Source organism: Histomonas meleagridis (assembly GCF_020186115.1).
Source record: "Histomonas meleagridis strain 2922-C6/04-10x chromosome Unknown contig_1, whole genome shotgun sequence".
Classification (NCBI taxonomy): domain Eukaryota; phylum Parabasalia; order Tritrichomonadida; family Dientamoebidae; genus Histomonas; species Histomonas meleagridis.
In genome coordinates this window covers 809,135-832,335 of record NW_027150746.1, presented here as the reverse complement: position 1 = coordinate 832,335, position 23,201 = coordinate 809,135, and the positions used below count along the sequence as shown (strand labels likewise).

The 23,201-nt window shown below is 26.2% G+C and overlaps 3 protein-coding genes across 3 annotated transcripts; 1 reads left to right on the top strand and 2 right to left on the bottom strand.

The window, feature by feature from the left end:
• Nucleotides 1-11,289: 11,289 nt before the first annotated feature.
• GO595_000225 (COMM domain-containing protein 3) lies at nt 11,290-11,826 on the top strand (the record flags this gene model as incomplete). Its single annotated transcript, XM_067915135.1, has 1 exon — nt 11,290-11,826. The coding sequence occupies one exon, from the start codon at nt 11,290-11,292 to the stop codon at nt 11,824-11,826; it is 537 nt and encodes a 178-aa protein (XP_067779680.1).
• A 441-nt stretch (nt 11,827-12,267) lies between these two features.
• On the bottom strand, nt 12,268-13,437 carry GO595_000224 (uncharacterized protein; the record flags this gene model as incomplete). Its single annotated transcript, XM_067915124.1, has 1 exon — nt 12,268-13,437. One exon carries the CDS (start codon nt 13,435-13,437, stop codon nt 12,268-12,270), a length of 1,170 nt encoding a protein of 389 aa, XP_067779679.1.
• A 1,945-nt stretch (nt 13,438-15,382) lies between these two features.
• On the bottom strand, nt 15,383-15,976 carry GO595_000223 (Mps1 binder-like protein; the record flags this gene model as incomplete). Its single annotated transcript, XM_067915113.1, has 1 exon — nt 15,383-15,976. One exon carries the CDS (start codon nt 15,974-15,976, stop codon nt 15,383-15,385), a length of 594 nt encoding a protein of 197 aa, XP_067779678.1.
• Nucleotides 15,977-23,201: the final 7,225 nt, after the last annotated feature.

The window sequence follows — 23,201 nt, the reverse complement described above, 5'->3', positions numbered from 1 at the left end:
ATGCTAAAAATATTCATTTGTTTTATTTGAAATTTATTTTAATAATTTAATATTTCAAAATAATATTTGGAAATTATTTAAATTATTTTTTACAGCACTTATGTATGCATCTAGAAATGGTCATACAGAAATAGTTAAATTAGTTCTTGAACAAGAAGGAATTGATATTAATGCTAAAGATATTTATTTGTTTTATTTAAGATTTGTGTTGATAATTTTATATTTCAAAATAATATTTGGAAATTATTTAAATTATTTAAAACAGCACTTATATATGCATCTGAAAATGGTCATACAGAAATAGTTAAATTACTTCTTGAACAAGAAGGAATTGATATTAATGCTAAAGATATTTATTTGTTTTATTGAAAATTTATTTTAATAATTTCTTATTTCAAAATAATATTTGGAAATTATTTAAATTATTTAATACAGCACTTATTTATGCATCTAGAAATGGTCATACAGAAATAGTTAAATTAGTTCTTGAACAAAATGGAATTGATATTAATGCTAAAGATATTTATTTGTTTTATTTGAAATTTATTTTAATAATTTAATATTTCAAAATAATATTTGGAAATTATTTAAATTATTTAATACAGCACTTATGAGAGCATCTTCAAATGGTCATACAGAAATAGTTAAATTAGTTCTTGAACAAGAAGGAATTGATATTAATGCTAAAGATATTTATTTGTTTTATTTAAGATTTGTGTTGATAATTTTATATTTCAAAATAATATTTGGAAATTATTTAAATTATTTAAAACAGCACTTATGTATGCATCTGAAAATGGTTATACAGAAATAGTTAAATTACTTCTTGAACAAGAAGGAATTGATATTAATGCTAAAGATATTTATTTGTTTTATTTGAAATTTATTTTAATTATTTAAATTTTCAAAATAATATTTGGAAATTATTAATGGGTAAATTGCACAACCGCAGACCAATTCCGATAATATTCGAATTTGATGTAAAGTACACATATCACCAATTGGGAGGTGCCTGTAAAAAATCTTTTGTTCAAATTCGTAGGGGGGTAGTTAGACATTTATAATAAAATGTATGTTATACCTAAGGTTAAGTAAATTATATCAAATACAGTCAAAATTTTTGATATGTCCACTAGAATGATAAAAAATCTGTTAAATATGATCTTATAATTCTTTCTTAAAGTCAAATAAAAAAGTTTTATGACATAAGTTGTATTTATTGTGAAAATTATTAATTTTATATGGCAACATGTATCCACGAAGTAAAATAATACTTGAATTATTTTTTAAATATATTAAAATGATCCAAAATAAAAGATAATAAATAATTTCCATATGAAATTTTATATAAAAGCTATTCATAAAAAAATGAGTATAATCATGATATTAATTTTATGATAGTTTACACGACTTATTTTATATTTCTTCAATTTTCAATCTCTAAATTAAATTCTCCAAAAATTTGGACTAACACCATCCATTTTCATAGTATATAACATATGATATATATTTAAATAATATTTTCTTTTCAAAACTTTAGAATTAAAAATATTTGTTACACATAGATTAATGGAGACCATGGGCTGTTCAACCCCAAGGAATTCAAACAGGAACAATCACTTTTTGTGGTTAAACCGAAAATCGTTTGAACCCAAATCAGATTGTTCAGACTCGGAGATGTACCTTCAGAAAATTTGTAATTACTTTTTCAAGTATATACACTTAAAACATTAAAAGAATTTTGTAGTAAAAATTATTTGGCTAGATTCGGATTATTTGAGCATATGACTTTTATTTATATGAATTGAATATTTCGAAATTTGATCAACAAATTATGAAATAATTTTTTGATTGTTTATATATATTAATATGCACAATAACATTGCTAAATATGCTATTAGGTTTTTTCTAAAATAAATATTATCGATTTTGAGAAAAAGTGAATTTATTATGAAAATTTACATGCCGAAAGATCATTAAGACTCTAGAAACTCACTTTTTTTTCTATTTAAAATTTCATATAATAATTTACATTTGCTATATTTCATTAATTCGAAATATTTAAAGATTTTTTCTGCTGAATTTCGATAAAAAATTAGTATTTTGTACGACGGTTTAGAAACCGTAATTTATTATTCAAATATTTTATGGTTATAAACTTTTTGGATAGAAAATACTCGTTGGTATAAGAAAACATGTTTTATATGCATATTCTAACAACTTTTTCTCAAAACTCAGCAGAAGAATCTTAATGAAACCTTAATATCATTTCAATCAAATCATAGTCACAATCATATCTGAAAATGATAGAAAAAAGAGTCGATTTTTTTATTCTTGATTTAAATAATGTGTTTTTCGTTGAAAAAGAAATATATCGTCACTTTTTACCAATGGAAAAACAAAGAGAAGCTAAAAAATTTTTTGTGAAAATAATTAGACGTAACCACTTTCCCAAATCTTAATAACAATTAAACAGTTGTTTAATATTAAATGAGGTTATTTTGGCGGTTGGAGTTGTTTGTGTGAAAACAAGTCAATTGAGAAGGATCGAAGAAATATTCGTTTTAGCTTAAAAATGTGGATTGCTGGAAATCAAGTTACTCAAACATCTGAAAAAATCACAATTGATTTATATAAGCAAGAAAATATTGGAACTTCTGTACAAGAAACTATAATTCTGTCTTTCCATATTCATTCAATAAAATTCTTATTAAATTAACTTATGATGGATATGCTTCAGTTACAAAAAATGAAAAAGTATATTTAGTTTATTTACAATTAGTTGAATCTAAGGAAAAAGAACTTTATAATGTTAATATTTCATTAATTCAACAATTTAGTCAATTTCTTTATGGTTTAAATCCACAAGAAGCATATTTTCTTTTAGAAACAATGATAGAACAGCATCTCATTCAATCAGAGTTTGTTGCAGATATAAATTCATTATATTTTGCACATCGGAAAGAAAAATTTAATCTTTATGATTATCCTTATGGAAAAGAATTGGCTGTTGGAATTGAAAATCTTAAAAGAAATAATTGGGAAAGACATATTACATTTATTCATCCAGGAAGAAAACCATCACCAATTGTAGATGCAATTTGTAAAGATAATCTTGAAAAACTGAAAGGAATAATTCAAAAAGAAAATGTTAATGCAATTGGATTTTTCCTTTATGAAAGAAATAACTTTATATTAAAGAATAGTCCAAATTTCTTAATAGAATATTGTGCATATTTTGGAGCTATGAAATGTTTTAAATATTTTGCTGAGAAATCAGATGAAATGCATTTTGCTCGTTCTGTTTTATTTGCAGTTGCTGGAAATCAAATTGAAATTCTTAAATTATGTGCTAAACGAGGATTAAGTTTTAAACGTTCTTATATGTATGCAATTAAATATCATCGAAATGAAATATTTAATTATATTTATGAAAATAATCTCGAAGAATTTAATGATGGAGTTGTTAATGAATGTATTGAAAATTATTGTTGTAAAATTCTTACTTATTTAATTAATAATGGATTAAAAATGACTTCTAAGAAAATAATTGGTAAATGGAAATCCATTTCTTTAAAGAGTTATATAGGAAATAAAAATATCTCAAGAAAAATAGGTTATATGTGTGGCGTATCAGAGAATCTTGAATTCATTAAATATTTATCTTAAAAAAAAGATGGTAAGGCTTCAAATCCTAATGTTTTTTAGTTTTTTTACCAGTTTTTTTTCTTGTTTTGATGTTTTTATGATATTTTTGGAATTTATTCATTTTGTTTTTTACAGTTCTTATGAGTGCTCGTTCAAAGAGATCAGTTGAAGTTATAAATTATATACTTAAAAAATATCCAAAACTATTAAATGAAAGAAATGTTATTATAAATTATTTTGTGATATTTTTCTTTTTGATTTGGAATTTATTTATATGATTTTGTTCTGCATTAGCATTTGCTTGTGAAAATGGAAGTGTTGAAGCTGTTAAAGTCTTACTTCAACATAAAGATCTTGAAATAAATAATCAAGATATTTTTTTGATTGTTATAATATTAAAATATAAAATTCTTTGTTTTGTTTTATTATTTGGCGTTCTTCAAATTAATTTTATACAGCTTTAATGGAAGCATCTGAAAAAGGATTTTATACTGTTGTTAAATTTCTTGTTGAAAATGAAAATACCGATATTAATTGTAAAGATATTTATTTTTAAGTTTTCTTGTTAATATGATTTTTTTTCTGTTCCAAAAGAAAATTTTATATTTATTTCATAAATTTAATACAGTTCTTATAAAAGTGTCACGATGTAATCATTATGGAATAGTTCGAAAACTTTTAAGACAAAAAGATATTGATACTAATGCAAAAAATGTTTTTATATCATATTAAAATTTAATTTCTACAATTTGATGGTGTTTATTTTAATAATTTGATTCAACATTTTCAATTGCTTATAAAATGAAAAATTATACAATTGCAAATTTATTACTTAAAAATGTACGTGAAACCAAAGACAATGAAATAAATTATTTTAAAACATTAGAACTTGATGATGAAAGTGTATCATATTACTCAGTATCAGATTATTCTGATTACTATGACGAAGAAGAATATACTGAAGAAGAATACACAAAATAAAAAATTTATTAATTGTTGTTCACATGTTATAAAACATTTTTTTTTTCCAGATTAAATAACCGTTTACTCCTCATATATAAGCGACGATACGAAAAGTTGTTCACTTGTTTCTATCGGTATTTCATGAATTTGTTCCAGTGTCACTTTTTCCTTAATTTTAGCATTTTCTGCCAACATTTTATAGTTCGATACAGCTTGAGCTCTTGTAGCTAAACATCGAACATATCCAGCTAATGCTCCTTGACTTACAATTTTAGTACCATTCATTCCGGCGCATTTTGGCATTGTATCTTTGGCATAAACTTGAACTGCATAAAAGTTATCATCAAAAGGATATATTACAATATGGAAATGATTTAACATCGAAATCAATGAAAACTGTTTAAATGTTTGGTCATCTTCACACCAGACAATATGTACTGAGTTATTTGAAATGATTTTCTTTCTTTCTTCTAATATTACTTCATCATTTTCCATCTTTTGTCCTATTAAAGGCGCAACATTAAACATAACTTCTATTAAATAATCTGCGAAATATACCGACGTTTCATTCTTTGTTAGATCCAAATTCCCATTAAATCCAATATGTGTATTTAAGTCGACTAAAAATCCGATTCGTTTTAAGAAGTTATAAAATTTTGTTGAAACGTTTTGTATATTATTACTTAAAATTTTATCTTCATCATGTTGACCAATATTTATATATATAATACTAATAGTTTCTTGTTTCCGTAAATGTTGATCGAATATTTTCTTACATAAGTTAATGTTATTTAAGTTATTCTTGGTTTGAATTAATCGTGGATAAGGAGTTTGAACATTTTCATTTTCGATAATTCCTAATTGATCAAATGCTGCAGATATTGAATAATTTTGTTGATTTTGTGCCGGAGTTTGAATCCGTGCAAGTATTACATCTGATTGTTCTTCAGTAATATCTTCGAAACATTTTAATTTATAACTTTCTTTTGTGGGCCATACTTCATCACTATCTAATGGTGGCATAGCAGTAAACATTGGGATAGAGAATGATGAAGCTCTACGATTATGAGGTTGAATATATTGACGAACATTAGTTGTCGATATACAATATTCTGATGTTTGTGTTAATAATATATTATTACCTTCATTAATCGATGAATATAATACATTCTCATCAGTGATTAATGTAAATGGATGTTCTTTAAGGTCAAATGGATTAATATATGATGAATCAAAATATATGCCCATATAATATGGATAACGTAAATTATCTGATAAAAATCGCTTTTGTAAATCAATGTTATCAGGTTTAATTAATGTCTTATATAATGTATCATTTATTGATTTATAATCACAATCATTTTGCGTTGATATTATATTCGATATTAATAATTCTAATTCGGGTTTTTCTAATTGTAAATTTAATAATGAATTAGAAATTAATGGTAATATATCTTTAGTTAAATCAGAAAATGTAAATAATAATGTAAAAATATTAAAATCACATTTCTTAATTATGGAAATATTTTTTAAAATGAATTTAATAATAGAATTTGTATCTTCATGTAATAATCGTAACTCAATTAATGAATGGAATAATGATAAATAGACATTCGAATCATTAAATTTCTCACAGAATTTAATATATGATTTAATGGGTTCAATTTTCTTCTTTTTAAGAATACGATGTATAATTCGTGAATTAAAGAATGATCCATTTGATTTAAATCGTGTTTCAAGATAACTCTTTAATGAGTTTAAATTCATTGGATAAGTTTTATATAATGTAATTAATGATGAAAATGTATTTGATATTAAATTAATATCAAAGTTCTTATAAAAGTTCTTATATAAACATAAAAATGCCGTCGATGAATATTCAAATCCTGGAAATGCATATATTATTGAATTACATATACCTTTAAATGCTAAAATTTGTAAATTATTATCATTCGAACAACAATAACATATACAAATTTGATGATAATAAGAAAAAACATTCGATGGAAATGATTTCCTAACTATAGGTTCATTCAAAATTTCGATTAATGCTTCAAGTAATAATTTCGATTCTAAAATTTCTAATGAATTTAAACCTTGAAGTAATTCCATTAAGAAAACGTCTGTTAATAACTTTGAATTATCGAATGGAAATACTGGAGGAATAACTTTAATTAAATATTTCATTGCTAATAAAAACGAACCAAATAATTGTGGCCTCTTACAACAGAATAATTTGGTCATTGTTTCAATTGGCATTGAGTTATTAGGTTTATTAGGTAAATCAAATGTAAATTCATCAAGGATTTGTACTGGTGTACATAAATCGAAATAATTTAACGCTTTTGCAAAGCTCCATGGCTTCTCAAAGAATAATGATAAGTTCTGTATGAATAATCCATTTTGTTGTGATAATGATAATAAACATGTAGATGATAAATCGAATTTAATTTCTAAATATTTCTTCTTGTTTAACCCAAAGAAACTCGGAAATAAATCAGTCGCTGCAAATACTGAAAATTGTTTAACAATTTCAAGATGTTCACCTTCGACTTTTGTTAAAATGTTACTCCATAATGTATCATCTAAGACCATAATGTCATAAAATAAGAAAATCCAATTGATATATACAATAGGATTCTTCGAATACATATTAAATGTGTTCGATATGAAACTTAAGTTTTCGGGTATCTTTGTACCAAACCATAATTGGCGGAAACAGAGTTGACCAATGTATTGACTGGATGACTCTTTAATTAACTTAACGAGAAGTAATATGGCTGGCTTAATTTCAAATCGTGGATATCGCCATTGTCGATTTAAAAAATCAGTGAAACATTTGATGACTGTGGGTAATGCATGTTTTGTGTTTCGTGATAAAAAACCAAGAACTAATACTCGCGCTTGCTCATTATCATATAACGAATATTGCTTCTCAACCGAATTCTCAAAAAAGTTAAGGATAAAGGAATCTTCGATTTTCGTTGACGAATCTGACATTATGAAGACTGATAGATGATGGATCCATAATGTAAATACTTTATTATCAACACCTGATAATAATTGTTGGAAAATGGTAGAGACTCGTGACTCTTCTGTGTTGGGAAGAATTTCAGAAAATACATTATATTGATCGGGATCAAAAGTTACACCAATGCTAAGCAATAAAAATGCAACTTTTTCACATGTAGAAAAATATTTATAAGGAATTTGACTGTTAAAGAGACATGCACCACACGCAATGACATTTCGTTTTGATTCATCATCATCAAGAGATTCTAAAGAATCTTTATATCTGATAAGAATTCTTTCAATCTTTGGACATGTACTTTCAAGGCGATTAAGGTAATGATTCCTGATTTCAATTGAGCTAGTTTTCGATTTGCTAATTAAGAAAAAACTGAGAAGAGAATCCAAAAAATTCCTTAGCGCACTAAGTTTACTACATTGTACTGTGTCTGGTGGAAATGCTTCAAGCAAATTCATAATATTTTTCAGGTTTGCATGTGCTTCGTGCGACATTGGAAACTAACCGTTTTATTATGATATTTTCAATATAAATCATCGGTTTCCATATGTATCGTTCGTAAAAAATTTGATAATATTTTGGAAGGGCGATTAAATGATCCTCAATTCAAATATGATGAAATTATGTTATTCTTTATTAATAAGAAGAATAAATATGTTCCACAATGTTATATGAATAAGTTTTAGTAGATGGCATCGGAAAAAATTCAAATGAAATAATTGCTTTTATGTATAAATTTTACTAATTTAAATTATCATCGATCCAAACGTAAAATCAAGCCAAAAAACATGCTAGATAGCATCTTAATCAAAAATAACCAATTGAGTTTAAATTTATTGAGAATTGATTCGGTTCTGCAATTTTTTGTTGTAATTCAGCAAAATCATTAGCTTAACCAATTTTTAATTTGCTTATGCGAGTTGAAATTTTTTATAATAGTTTAATTCGTTTTTTATTATTCTTCAATTAAATTAAGATAACATTTGATATGAATGATTTGGAAAGAAAAAGTACTGCTTCTTCTATATTCCATGTAGTTTACACCTTTTCAATAATAATCGCGATTTAAAACCATTGCAATCATTATCTTGACCATTAATACTTTCTCTTTTCTTACACTATGTGAAGCTACAGCAACCTTAGAACATGTCATAGAAATTTTGAAAGAAAAAATGACATTCACTGTCATTCTCTCTTTCAATTTTTGGTGATTCAAATAATTCTATATGACCATAGAATATAAAAAATTGTATATATGACATGTCATTTTTTAAATGTCACAGCAAAACCTTAGCACAATTTTATCTCTTGAACATATTATTTTTAATTCTGTAAAAGAAGGCATCGATTCATCAATTCATAAAATCATTTCATTATTTGATAAAACAAATCCATATTCTTTTTCTCTTAATATATGCAGAATTGCCTTTTCTTTTTATTGCTCTACAGGATATGATAAAAATCAGCTTTTGCTTTTTTTAAAAGAATTAAGAAAACATATTAATGAAAAAGGCATTGATATTATAGAAATTTTTCTTTATGTTATATGTCATTTCTTTTCTAAAAATGGAGCAAATTATCTTCTTTGGAGTATGTATGAAGAAAACTTAATATCATCAGATATAATAAAAAGTAAGAATTCAATTTATTTTGCACAATATAGAATTGAAAAAACAGCAAACTCAATAAAAAACAAAACACCAATGATGGATGAATTTTTTGATTATGAAAACAAAAGTTTGTTTTGGAAAAATCTTGTAGAAAACATCAATGACCTTTCTCAGAATGATTGGGAACTTCATCAGAAATTAATGCATGAAGGAATTAATCCAAATGAACTTGCTAAAATAATTCGAAATGATGAAATCGAAAAACTTCAAGAAATATCATCACAAGCGAACTTTGATTTTAATCAACGAATTATTCCATCACTTTATGAGAAATGTTCATTTGTTAACTATAATCATGTTACATTGATTGATTATGCAGCATTTTTTGGATCAATTAAATGTTTTAAATTTTTGATGTTGAATGGAGCAAAATTAGAAAGCACAGGTAAATATGCAATCGCAGGAGGAAATACTGAAATAATTCATTTATGTGAACAAAATCATTCATTAAAATATAGTTCATATGAAGCAGCAATTGAATTTCATCGAAATGATATCTTTAAATATTTGTATAATAATAAGATAATTGAAGTACCTGATCTAACTGATTTAGGAATGAAATGCGTTTTTTTTGATAATTATGAAATTCTTTCATTTTTACTAGATGAAGGAATAAATATTAATGAATCAATGTTTAATACAGCAGCAAGTAACGGAAACCTTTATCTTTCTAAATATTTTATGGAAAAAACAGAAATCCCAAGTAATATTATAGCTTACTCAACATCTTCAGGAAATATTGAACTTGTGAAATATTTTCTTGATCAAAAAGGTATAAATATAAATGCTAAAGATGTTTTATTGAATTGATTAAAGTTAATTCAAGAAATTTAATATTTAAAAATAAAATTTGGAAATAATTCAAATTATTTAGGAAAGCTATTCATATTGCATCTGAATATGGATATACAAACATCTTTAAATTACTTCTTGAGCAAAAAGGTATAGATATTAATTCTAAAGATATTTTTATTATTATTTTAATGATTATTTTAATAATTTATTATTTGATAAATTATTTTCAAATTTCATAAAATTGTTTAATACTCCACTTATTTGTGCATCCTTTTTTGGTAATATAGAAATTGTTAAAATATTACTTGAACAAGAAGGAATTGATATTAATGTAAAAGATATTTGTTTTGTACATATGAAAATTAATTAAATAGTTTCTGATATCAATATAATATTTGGAATATATAATAAATATTTTGGACTCCTCTTATGTCTTCCTGTGCAAAAAATCACACTGAAGCTGCTAAACTCCTTCTTGAACAAGAAGGAATTGATATAAATGCTAGAGATGTTTCTTAATTTTAATTATGGCTTATTTCAATAATTTAATATTTTACATTAAAATTTGGAATTTATTCATAAAGTTCCAAACAGCACTTTTATTTGCTACTGAACGTGAAAATGTTGAGATAATTAAAGCACTTCTTAAACATGATGACATTAATCTTAATGCTATAAATGAATATATCTCTTATTGTGTGCTTATATTTACAATTTTGGGTTTCAAATATATAATTCATGTTTATTTACTTTATTGAAAACTGCACTTGAAATTGCAAAAGATAAAGGAAACACTGAAATTATTGAACTTCTTGAAAATGCTATTAAATAAAGTCAATAATAGCTCTTTTTTTTTTAAAGTGACATGCTATGTGAAATTATTTTTATTTGGATTTCAAAGTATAAATCCTTAGATTCATTTATTGTGTTATGCCAGCTTGCTATATTTTTCGATGATAAAAAAATTATTTTATGTTAATTTTATTTTACTTAGTGATACAATTATAAATTTATAGTACTTTTTTCTGCATTAAGTCCAATTGTATGCAACAGGATTATGGAGCTGGAACTGATACTATGGCCAGCTAATAAAACACAATGTTGCTTTTATTAATCGCAAGTGGAATTGTGTGCATAGTTAAAAATTTGATATAAATGTTTTTGACAAGGTCTGTTCATATTAGAATGGGATCGACTTTGTCTCCTTCTAATGCAGCTGCACTAAAATCATTATCAAAGTTTGATGAAAAAACTATCAAGAAAATTGTAGATCTTACTTTCAAATCTTTTGTAAATCAAGAAACCGAGTCTGATTTGAATGAAGCAGAAAGCAAAGCACAAATTGGTTTTGCCACGTTGATTGCAATTTTTGTACGTCAAGCTTCTTCTCCTGATTCTCTTAAGCCGATTCTCCAACATAATGGAATTCCAGATGCATCTGTAAATTATATTTTAGATTTATACAAGGCAAATGTAGATCTCTTAAGGGCTAAATTAGCTAATGTAGGATTTACTTACCCACGTATTATTGGATGTGAATGGAGACTTGATTACAATGTATCAAATTCTGAAAGCGGTTCCATTTTAGCTCCTTTGTTTTTCATTAAACTTAATCTCGAGGGTGGTGACTCAATCAATTTTACATGCAATGAAGAAGAAATGACAGCACTTGTTGCTGCTCTTAAAGATGCATCACTCGAAGCGTCCAGAACTACAAACTGAAACAGTTTTTCATTAAAAGTAGCTTTAAATATTCACATATATTCTTCCATAATATCATTTTTTAATCGCATGAGGTATGCATTTATTTTATATGATAGTATTATTTTTATATGATAGTATTATTATTTTATATGATAGTATTATTATTTAACCAGCTCTTGTTATAATCTTTAATGTAAGCACAAAATAAAAATGGAAATTGAAATTCATTTTTATAATATAACAAATTATACTCTTTTAAATGCAACTTTCCAAATGGCCTTGCATAGGGTATTCCATTAACACATTTGTTAAGTCTAAATTTGCTTGGATTCACTGTAAGACGCCGAAACATATTTCCCATCACATAATTTATCGTCTTTCATTCAAACATATTTGTGAAAAATTTGATCGTTTCTTATTCAATTCGACTGTTAAAGAAATCGATGTTTAAAAATATCTTTAGACAATTGTCTGCATTTCCTTCTGGAAAGCCTCGATTCTCATTGTTCTCAATTCTCCTCTCAATGCCATTTTTGCTCTTTGTCTTCTTTTCTCATTAATTTCCTTCATCTGCTTCAGCATTTCTCTTCTCTCCTCCAGCACAATTATTCCTTGTTTTCCGGCGAGTTTCGCCTCCAGTAACTGTTTCTGTGCTTTGTCGGCTCTAATTCTCTTTCCGAGAGCCTTAATTTTGTTTTGTAATTCGGTAACAAGTTGTTGCTGTGGATCAATTCGTAGTTCTTGTAAACGCTCAGTGAGAACAGAATAATTCGTACCAGTGCTATCTTGTGATGAAACTTCTGTTTCAAGTGATTTGGCTTTCGATTTCGCTTCGTCAATTTCTTTCTGAAGTGTTTCAAGTTGCTTTTGCGTGTTAAGGAGTTGTTGCTTCTTTTCTTCTTTGGATTTATTGGCTACTTCAAGGGTAAAAAGTTCGGCATTCATCTGCGCAGTCTTAGCAATGATTTTGTCATCGATTATCTCGAATGAGTCTTCTAATTCTTTGATCTGTGATTTGAGTTTTTCATTTTCTTGTTTGAGTTGGCTGTTAGATTTCTGTAAAGTTTCGATTTGTGACTTAAGTTCACGAATTTCTGTGTCAGCGACATCAGAATGAACAATTTGTGATGACGAAAGATCTGTGGATTTGGGTTTGGTGGGCGTTTTCGTGGGTGTGGTGGTAGTGCTGGATGAAAGGGACGATGGAGTGGAAGATTGGAGCGATTTGAGCGTTTCTTGAATATCAGATGGTAAGGTTTTGATATTTTGTTCAACTTCATCCTTCTTTGGTGACTGAAATGCATACAAAACAAGAAGCCGAAGAAGAGATTCGAGTTGGGTCGCATCATTTCTTCTGACAATGGCAGTAACTTCGATGGTTTGTGTGCCTTTAAATATTTCATTTAATTTTGTATAAACAGCTCTGATTTCTTTGAGCCTTGGAAACCAATCATTTTTGGCAACTGCTGTTTGGATTACTTCAGTGTTAATTGGAATTCCTTGTAAATATTGAAATAAGCCGACAATGGCAACGCCACCAAACAAAGAATTAAAATCTTCGCATTTAATTCCATGTCCTTCAAATGTATTAATGAATGCTACGAATGCTTCTTGGAGCTTGTTGGACATTAGAACAATTTCGGAAATGTGAGGTAAAATAATTTATCTTTTGGGGTGTCCCATGCAAGCGTAATTGAAATGCTTAGTCACTTTTATATTTTTTACTTTTTGTAGAGATGAACGTCAAATTTTAATATAAATGATTAACTTGTCTTTTTCAAATCACACATTCACAAATGAAAACAACATAAGCAATGAAGATATGCAAACAATTTCTGCATTTTGTATTTTGGCTAAATTCAATGATCCAAACATTATTAGATTCAATGTTCAATACAATAATGGGAAATTTTTTATAGAATATGAGCAAATTCCTGTCAATATATGTCAGTTTTACCTTATGAGTGAACTACGTCCTGAACAAATCAAACATTATGCACGTCAAATGCTTTCATGTTTGTATACCTTTCACTCCAACCAACTTCTTCATTGTAACTTAAGCCCAGCAACAATTTTTATCGATGAAAATAACAATATTAAAATATCTTCATTCCACTATGTAAAATTCGGTGGTGCACATAATTATGTACCGTTGCTTTATCGAGCACCAGAACTCATTGAAAATCCAGATGCACTGTATACATTTTCATCAGAAATCTGGTGTATGGGATGCATCATCGCTGAGATGATCTTTAGAAAGCCTTTGTTTTTAGAAAGAGACGAATACTGTACCCTCAATCGTATAAAAAGAATCGTTGGTGAAACGTTTAATGAGACCAAATATAGGATAGAATTGCTTTTGCAACAAAATAATAAGAATACAGACCCACTGTTAGTCAACCTGATTTCACAAATGCTTTGTCTAAATCCTTTTCAAAGAATTCCAGCATCAGAAGCTCTTCATTACGTAATTATGAATAACTTTTAAAAAAATGGAATCTAATACATAAAATTTTCTTGCCTTTTTAAGTAGAAACTGTGTTAGCTAAAACATAAATGAGATAAACCGGGGAACAACAAAAAATGAAGCCTTTTGCTTAACGGCCGAAATAAAGTACACAAAAATTATTAAACTGGCGAACAGTATTTTTCATATCAAATGTCCGATTCTTTTCACTTTTTTGATGCAATCACAATATTTGTTTATTTTACAAAAAGTGTAAAATGAACTTTTTACTTTTTCGAGAAAAGTGACTAGTGTGATACATTCAGGTCCGGTTTGGTGCACCAGCTGCTAAATTAATCCTTACTCATTACTTTTCTTTCATTGAACGCTTATTTTGATATCTTAATGGTTCAAATAATATGTGGTAATGATTCAAAATATTTCGTGAAGAGGATGGTTGTTTGACATTATTTGGTAAAGACAATTATATATTGAAGATATATGAGAAATTGTCTTTCATATGAACTCGCTTCTTTTATGTATAATAATAAATATACTAAAGAGTAACATATTTGTAAAAAAAAGGTAAAAATTGGATTTTTTGTTGAAATGTACGCAAGCGATTGATTTGATTTTTTTTTTAATATAATTTTTAGTATTAAAATACTAAATTTAAATTTCATCATTTTTGGAGTTTGTTTTACATATTTAATAATGCACTTGCAATAGCATCAGAAAGCGGTAACATTGATATTGTTAAACTTCTTGTATGATGTTTTTATATTATACTTTTAGAAAAAAACTCAAACTTTTAAATATATCAAATAAAGATATATTTTTATTTTCTAATAAAAACACTGTGATGAATCAATTTCATGTTATATAAATATTTTGTGTTAATATCTATGTTGAGTGTTTCCAAATATATGAGAAAAACAATTAAATCCCACTGTTTAATACACTACCTTGCATGCTTGTATTTATACTTAAGAAGATACTCACTTTAAACAAAAGCAAAAATGCTGACCAATTTTCTCAACCTTTTTCTTTGATCAACACTAACTAATTTGTAAGAATATATAGTAAAAAACAAAAATATTAAAGAAAAAAGTAAAACAAAGGCCACTTTTAACCTTTCAAAATTCCATCAATTATGTCTTTCAGTGGATCAAGTTGTTCTTGTGGTATCAAGTTAAATTCTTTTGTGAAGTATATAAACTGTTTAAAGGATGTGTTCAAGTGCACCATTGTTCCCAATTCTTTGAAGTTTTCCAAATGATGATAATAGCAATGTGCATAAATTCGGAATAACCTCTTCATTATGTTTTTAACGATTGATTCAAAGTTCTTTGGGAAAGAAACGCCTATCATAGATGGGAATATTGTTTCATCATCAAGTTGATTTTCAACCCATTCAAAGAGGAGTCTAATATATTCACATGCAGGAACTTCCCTTGGTTTAGAACGACCATCTGACCAAAGGTATTTGTAGCCAGGACCAGCTGTCATTTGTGGACATGTTTCTGGAGTACAAAATTCAGTGACTGTTGCATAGAGCATTGATAGTTGTTTGTAGAAATCCACAACATTAACAGCAAGCCATTCATTAAGATCTTCTCCTTCTGGAAGTTGAACAGCTTCTTTCATATTTCCGAATCCGAGAGTATCCATTGCATGCTGTTGTAGTGCTTGGCGCTTAGGGTTGGAAAAGAATTTCTTCATTGGTTTGAAGGTTGATTGTTTGGATCTGAACCAATCCATTCGATTATTTATATACGATAGATTTCAATTGAATTAAACCGAATATTGAGGAAGAAATTTTACAATAGTTTACATTTATGATTAAAGCAAAGCCAATGTTTTTCTTGTCATTTCTTATTGAAAACAAACTTGAAAATGTTTAAATTTGAAACATAATACTTATTATAAAATTAAATTTTAATACCATAGTTAAAATTGATTTATCTTTGATTGTGAATAAGATAAAACCATAATTTTTCATTTATCAGCCGTTAAGTCTCAACGTTGTAATATAAGGCACCCCATTAGAAAATAAACGTTTTCGTTTCTGGTCGAGAGCTAAAATCGCAAAAATTATGGAATTTGATCAAATAATTCTTGCTCTAAATTCATATAACCCAAATGGTACCTCTCAGCAAGCAGATCAAATATTTATTAAACTTTATCAAGAAAGTCCACCGATTTATTTAGAGTATTTATTAAACGCAATAAATTCAAATAAGCTTCATGAGTCGGCATTAAACCTCGCAATAATTTTATTACGCAAAGTTCTTCCATCTAAAATCCCGCTTCATGGAAATCCAATTGCAATTTTTAATGAAACTTTATTGGACGCTATAGTTGCCACACTTTATAACTTATTTAACCACCCAAATGAAAATGTCCGTTTTCATGCTGCTGTATCATATGGACGTTTTGCAATTTTTCGACTCCATGCTAATCCAGCATGTCCTGATCTTAATCAACTTATTGTTTCAATTCAAAACAATTCGCCTGAGCCATTAATAGTATGTTCTGTTATGGCCTTAGAAATCATTACAAATGATCTTTATCTTAGTTTTGAGCAAAAACAATTTATATTCCGCTCAATATTTCAGTACATGTGTCTTGAAACCACATCTGACTTTAGTCGTGGCGTTTGTCTTCCAATTTTTTCCGATTTCAAAAATGAGTTTTTCCAAATTCTATCAGAAAATCCACAATTTTATCTTCTAAATCTTCTTCATTTTACCACGGTTCCACTTCTCTCTGATTCATGTTTTCTTTTATGGTCAGAGATTGTACCTAAATGTTATTCATATCTCCAAAATTTCACACAAATTATTGAAATTTCATATAATTTATTACTTAATTATAAAAGCATTAATTCTAATTTAACGCTTAACATTTTACGCTTTTGTATTACATTATCGAAAACAGAGCAAAGTCATAAAAACAATTCACATCAGTTTATATTAAATAGTTATATGCAAATGATTCCATTATTTTTTCAAATTCTAATTGAAGATAAACGAGAAAATTGTTTTCCTGAAGAAGAATGGAGTTTAACATCAGCTTCATATACCGCAATTATCTCATATTGTCGTGTATGTCCTGAAGATTGTTGTAAGTTTTTATTTAATTTTATTCAACAAAACAAAGATAACATCATAATAACACTTCATTCGATATATTCATTATTATTAACTAAAAACAAAAACGTCATTGAATTTATTCTTGAATTATCTTTACAAGTCACAAAAATATCACTTCAAAGTCCGATTCCACGCATCATGAATTATGGAATATTAATTCTGATAGAAATAGTGAAATATTTAAATAATCCAAGTGAATATATTGAGATATGTTTAAAGGCATTATCAAGTAATGATGAAATATTAGTTCATAATGCATCTGAAGCTTTATTAGAACTTACAACACTTGTAAATATTTCACCTTTATTACCATCAATTATATCAATGATAGCATCATATGAAAATTCATTTTTATCAATAACTTTAATCGAATTTTTAATCTCTTATATACGTATAATGGCTGATCCAGATTTATGTTTATCAATATTACCTTATGTTATACAATTTACTTCGATATTTTTAGAGAAATGTCCAAATGATGAAGTTTTATCTTTTTCATTAGATTTACTTTCATCGATATTAATTCATTCATGTGAAAAAATGGATATGAATTTAATTGACTTCAAACAAATTTTTCAAATTTCTTTGGCGGCAATTAATACCTTTTCATCTTCAGCAGGATTACATTTAATAGGAGTTTTAAGTGTAGTTTTGAATCAAAACTTTTTACCATTTTTACAAACTACATTAGAAGTTATTAATAATAAACTTATCGAAGGTAATAACTTTAATGAAGTTATATCCGCATTAAATTGTTTAACATTTATCATACGAAGATTTGATATCTCTAAATTTGTTCCGACATTTATCGAACATTGTTTGATTTTATTGGCTAATCCTGATTTGTCTCAACAAATAATGCCTGCGACACTTGATACAATTAGTTCCATTTTATTTTATTATCCAAATTTAATATTAAATTATACTTTAACATTGACTGATGTTGTGGATTCTGCGTCTGAAGTAATGATGGAAACTTCGGATGATGATAAACCAAATTTATCTTTCATTGTTTCAGTTGTCGAATGTTGTACTTCTTTATTAAAAATAGATAACATAGAAATTAGAAGTAAAATGATTGTAATCGCTTTTAAAATAATTAATGAAGTGGTCAAATTAACAGAATTGTCATTAAATTTGTTGTATGAATTCGTGGATTTGTTAATAGTTGTGTTGACTGTATGTCAGCAAGAACAGAAGGACTTTTTGGTCAAAATAAATGGAGTTAAAAGATTACTACAAATGGCGGCGGAAAATGGTGATGAAAAGTGTAAAGAAAACGCTAAAAAATTGTTGGGAATTTTCGTTTAATTAAATATTATATAAAAGTATATAATTTTTATTAAATTTTAATTGTAAATTGTATTTTAGATTTTTTTTTTTAATCATTGATTAATATAAAAAATTATCAAATATGTTTCCTTACATTAGTATGAAGTTACATTCTTAATTTATATTATGATAATTTTTTTATATTTTAATATTTGTGTTTTTAAATTTTAATATTAGAAGCACGTTTATATATTTGTTAGATCACTTTTTTAAATATGTACTCTAACAATAGGAATCGTATTTTTTTCAAAAAGAGAGAAGGGAATGACCCAGAAATGGAAAAACTTATCTTGCTTGAACAAATCATATTTAATTTATCAGAAGAAAATTTTGAATCATCAGTTCAAAAAACAATGAATTTATATGATCCAATATTTTCGTATTCTTTTAATTTTATAATAAGTTATTTGACTTATTATTCAATTTCATCTCAAAAGAATATAACAAGTTCAAGTTTCAATTTTTACTTACATTATTTTGAAACGATTCAAAAGAAAGAAGAAAAAACTTGTAAAAATAATTATAAAATCATCGACTTTTTTATCAATCACACAACAAAAATTAGTACTCATGAAGCATTTTATCTTATAGAGAACATGATTGAAAGAAATTTAATTGATAAAGATATAACAAAAAATATTAAATCAAAATATTTTGCGCAATATAAAGAAAATAAAGAAATCAAACAATGCAGAAATTCTAGATTTGCTTTTGTGATACATGATCCAATTGAAAGATCATTTATAAAAAATTATGAAAAACTTTCACAGAATAATTTTGAGCTTCATAAGAAATATGTTAAAGAAGGGCATAATCCAAATGAAATTGCAAAAATAATTCGAAATGATGAAATAGAAAAACTTCAAGAAATAATATCACAAAAAGATTTTGATGTTAATCAAACAATTGAACCATCACTTTATGAAAGATGTGATTTTATAAATCAAGAAAATGTTTCATTAATTGATTATGCAGCATTTTTTGGATCGATAAAATGTTTTAAATATTTGCTTATGAATGGTGCTGAAGTATATAACACAGGTAAATATGCAGTTGCAGGAGGAAACATTGCAATTATTCATTTATGTGAACAAAATCATTCATCATTTTATGGTTCATATGGAGCAGCAATTGAATATCATCGAAATGATGTCTTTAAATATATTTATGAAAAAGAATTAGAAAAATTTAGTGAAAATATTCAAAATAATTCAATAATATATAGACGTTCATTATCATATTTATTTCGCGACCAGCAAAATGATGAAATGTACCAAAATATTAATGACTTAGGTTATTTGTGTATCATCAATGGAAGTTATGAAATTCTTTCGTTTTTAGAAAAAGAAGGTCTGGATATTGATGATTTTACTATCAATGAGTGTGTAAGAATAGGAAACTTATATCTTGTAAAACATTTCCTCAAAAATAATAATATTCCTATGGATATTTTGCTTAAATCTATAGAATCAGAAAATTTTGAACTTGTTAAATTTATTCTTGACCAAAAAGAAATTGATGTAAATGTTAAAGATATTTATTTGCTTTATTTAAGATTTGTGTTGATAATTTGATATTTCAAAATAATATTTGGAAATTATTTGAATTATTTAATACAGCACTTATATATGCATCTGAAAATGGTCATACAGAAATAGTTAAATTAATTCTTGAACAAGAAGGAATTGATACTAATGCTAAAGATATTTATTTGTTTTATTTAATATTTATTTTAATTATTTAAATTTTCAAAATAATATTTGGAAATTATTTAAATTATTTAAAACAGCACTTATTAAAGCATCTTTAAATGGTTATACAGAAATAGTTAAATTACTTCTTGAACAAGAAGGAATTGATATTAATGCTAAAGATATTTATTTGTTTTATTTAAGATTTGTGTTGATAATTTGATATTTCAAAATAATATTTGGAAATTATTTAAATTATTTGATACAGCACTTATGAGAGCATCTCAATTTGATTATACAGAAATTGTTAAATTAGTTCTTGAACAAGAAGGAATTGATATTAATGCTAAAGATATATTTTTGTTTTATTTAAAATTCAATTTATTAATTTGATGTTTCAAAATAATATTTGGTAATTATATAAAATATTTTCCACTGCACTTATATGGGCATCTTCTCAAGGTTATGCAGAAATCGTTAAATTACTTTTAGAAAAAGAAGGAATCAATATCAATGCAAAAGATATATATTTATTATATATAATTTTTTCAACATTAATTTAATGTTTCAAAATAAATTTTGGAAATTATTGAAAATATTTGATACAGCTCTTATTTGGGCATCTCGAAATGGTCACATAGAAACAGTTAAATTACTTCTTGAACAAGAGAAAATTGATGTTAATATTAAAAATATTTATTTATTTCATTTAAAATTTCTTTTAATAATATGATATTTCAAAATAATTAATGAAATCCTTTATAATCATTGCGAACAGCATTTAATAATGCAGCTCGTTTTTATCACACAGAAATCGTTAAATTACTTGTTAAGCAAAAAGGAATTGATATTAATGCCAAGGATATTTATTAATTTTATTAAATGTTTATTTTGAAAATATAATATTTGTATATAATATTTGGAAATTATTTTAATTATTTTGGACAGAACTTATTTATGCAGCTCGTTGTGGTAACACAGAAATCGTTAAATTACTTGTTAAGCAAAAAGGAATTGATATTAATGCTAAAGATATTTGTTTATTTTAATTTTTGTCTATTTTGATAATTTAATATTTCATGAAAATGTTTGGAATTTTTTTAAATTATTCAAAACAGCAATTATGTATGCATCCAATAATGGATACGCTGATATTATTCAAATGCTTACTAAATAAAAAATGAAATTTTTTTTTAATAAAGATTCACAACAATGTTTTAGCATAAGAACAAATGTTTTATATCATTTATCCAATTAAATAAATGTGAGCTATGTTAAAGTGCATGATTCCATGATGCTCTGTTTATATATCCTATAGATATAATGTAAAGATAAACGTTAATTGTTAAAATAACCATTATTTTTCTATGGCATAAAAAATTGTGACAAAAAGAAAATGGCAAAAACTGAATGTTTGTAGTTGGTTTATGTGTTCTAATTTTTCTCACATTTATTCTTCTATCAATTGCATTAAGTTGTTCTCCCTTAAATGGGTTTCATGAAATATTTCATTATTTTCACAAAAATCAACCAACAATCCAGAAAAAGCGAAATCCACAGAATTTATATTACCCACCTGTTTTTAGAAGAACAACACATATACTGCAAAATCCTAATAAATACAATCGTGTTAATGGTCAATCAAGAAATCTTGGGTTTTCAAATGAACCAAAAATTCTTGAATTAGATCCATGGGAACATGTTCCATCAGAGTTAAACAAATTTGAAAGGCGGTCTCCAATTTTTGATCCATCATTAACTTCGACTAAAAATGAATCTACATCATTCGAAGGTTTTCAATATTCAATTCCCCAAAGGAAACAACAAACACGGACAACTCAACCATCAAAAAGTGATATACAAAAAACGAATCCCCAAAAAACAGATTATCAGATTCACAAGGATGATACATCATCTTCCACAACACATAAGCGTAAACATGGAACACATTCAAACAACAGTAGTTCGCATCATCATCGTACCAAAAATAACAGTGAAGTAACACAATCTAAAACAGATGAAAGAAATCCTCATCGCAAGCAAACAGAAGAAACAGATACAAAAACTCGAAACTCGCGGATTCAAAGGGAAAACACAACAAATAAGGTTTATAAGCCAAAACAGGATTCAGCATCAGAAGAACGAAAGCCAAAATTCGACAGAAAATTAAATCGAAACAATGTAAAGGAAGAAAATAAGCCAAAATTCGACAGAAAATTAAATTCGAAAAGTTCCGAAAATACAAAAATTAAAAGCGAAAGACAGAAAACGCAAAACAATACACAGAGTTTTTCATTAACCACAAACCCTTTTCTTATATAATTTTTAATTGTTTAATAAATATAAATATATAATAATGAGTTAAAAATAATTTGAATCGAGCTTTTGAAATTTTTAAATTCGGAGTACTTAACTTATGATATAATGAATGAATCGTACTTTTCCTATTTGTCATTTTTTAGGAAAAATTATATAATTTTTATGGAAAATAATTTCATAACTCTTTGTGCGAATGTTTAGAATAAATAAAATTTGAAGAAAAAAATGCTAAATTATGAATAACAAAACCAGATGATGGTTTTCCATTGGAAAGAACAAATTTGTTGTGCAAATTTCAGGAGGACGTTAAAAGCATATGTATTCAAAAAATTGAAAACATCCCAAATATTATCAACCGTTTTATCCTTTTGAATTCGAGCCACTTTTGATCGGATTCGTTTCAGAAAAAGTTAGCCGACCAGTGATTTTGTGAGATGATCCATTTTTTGC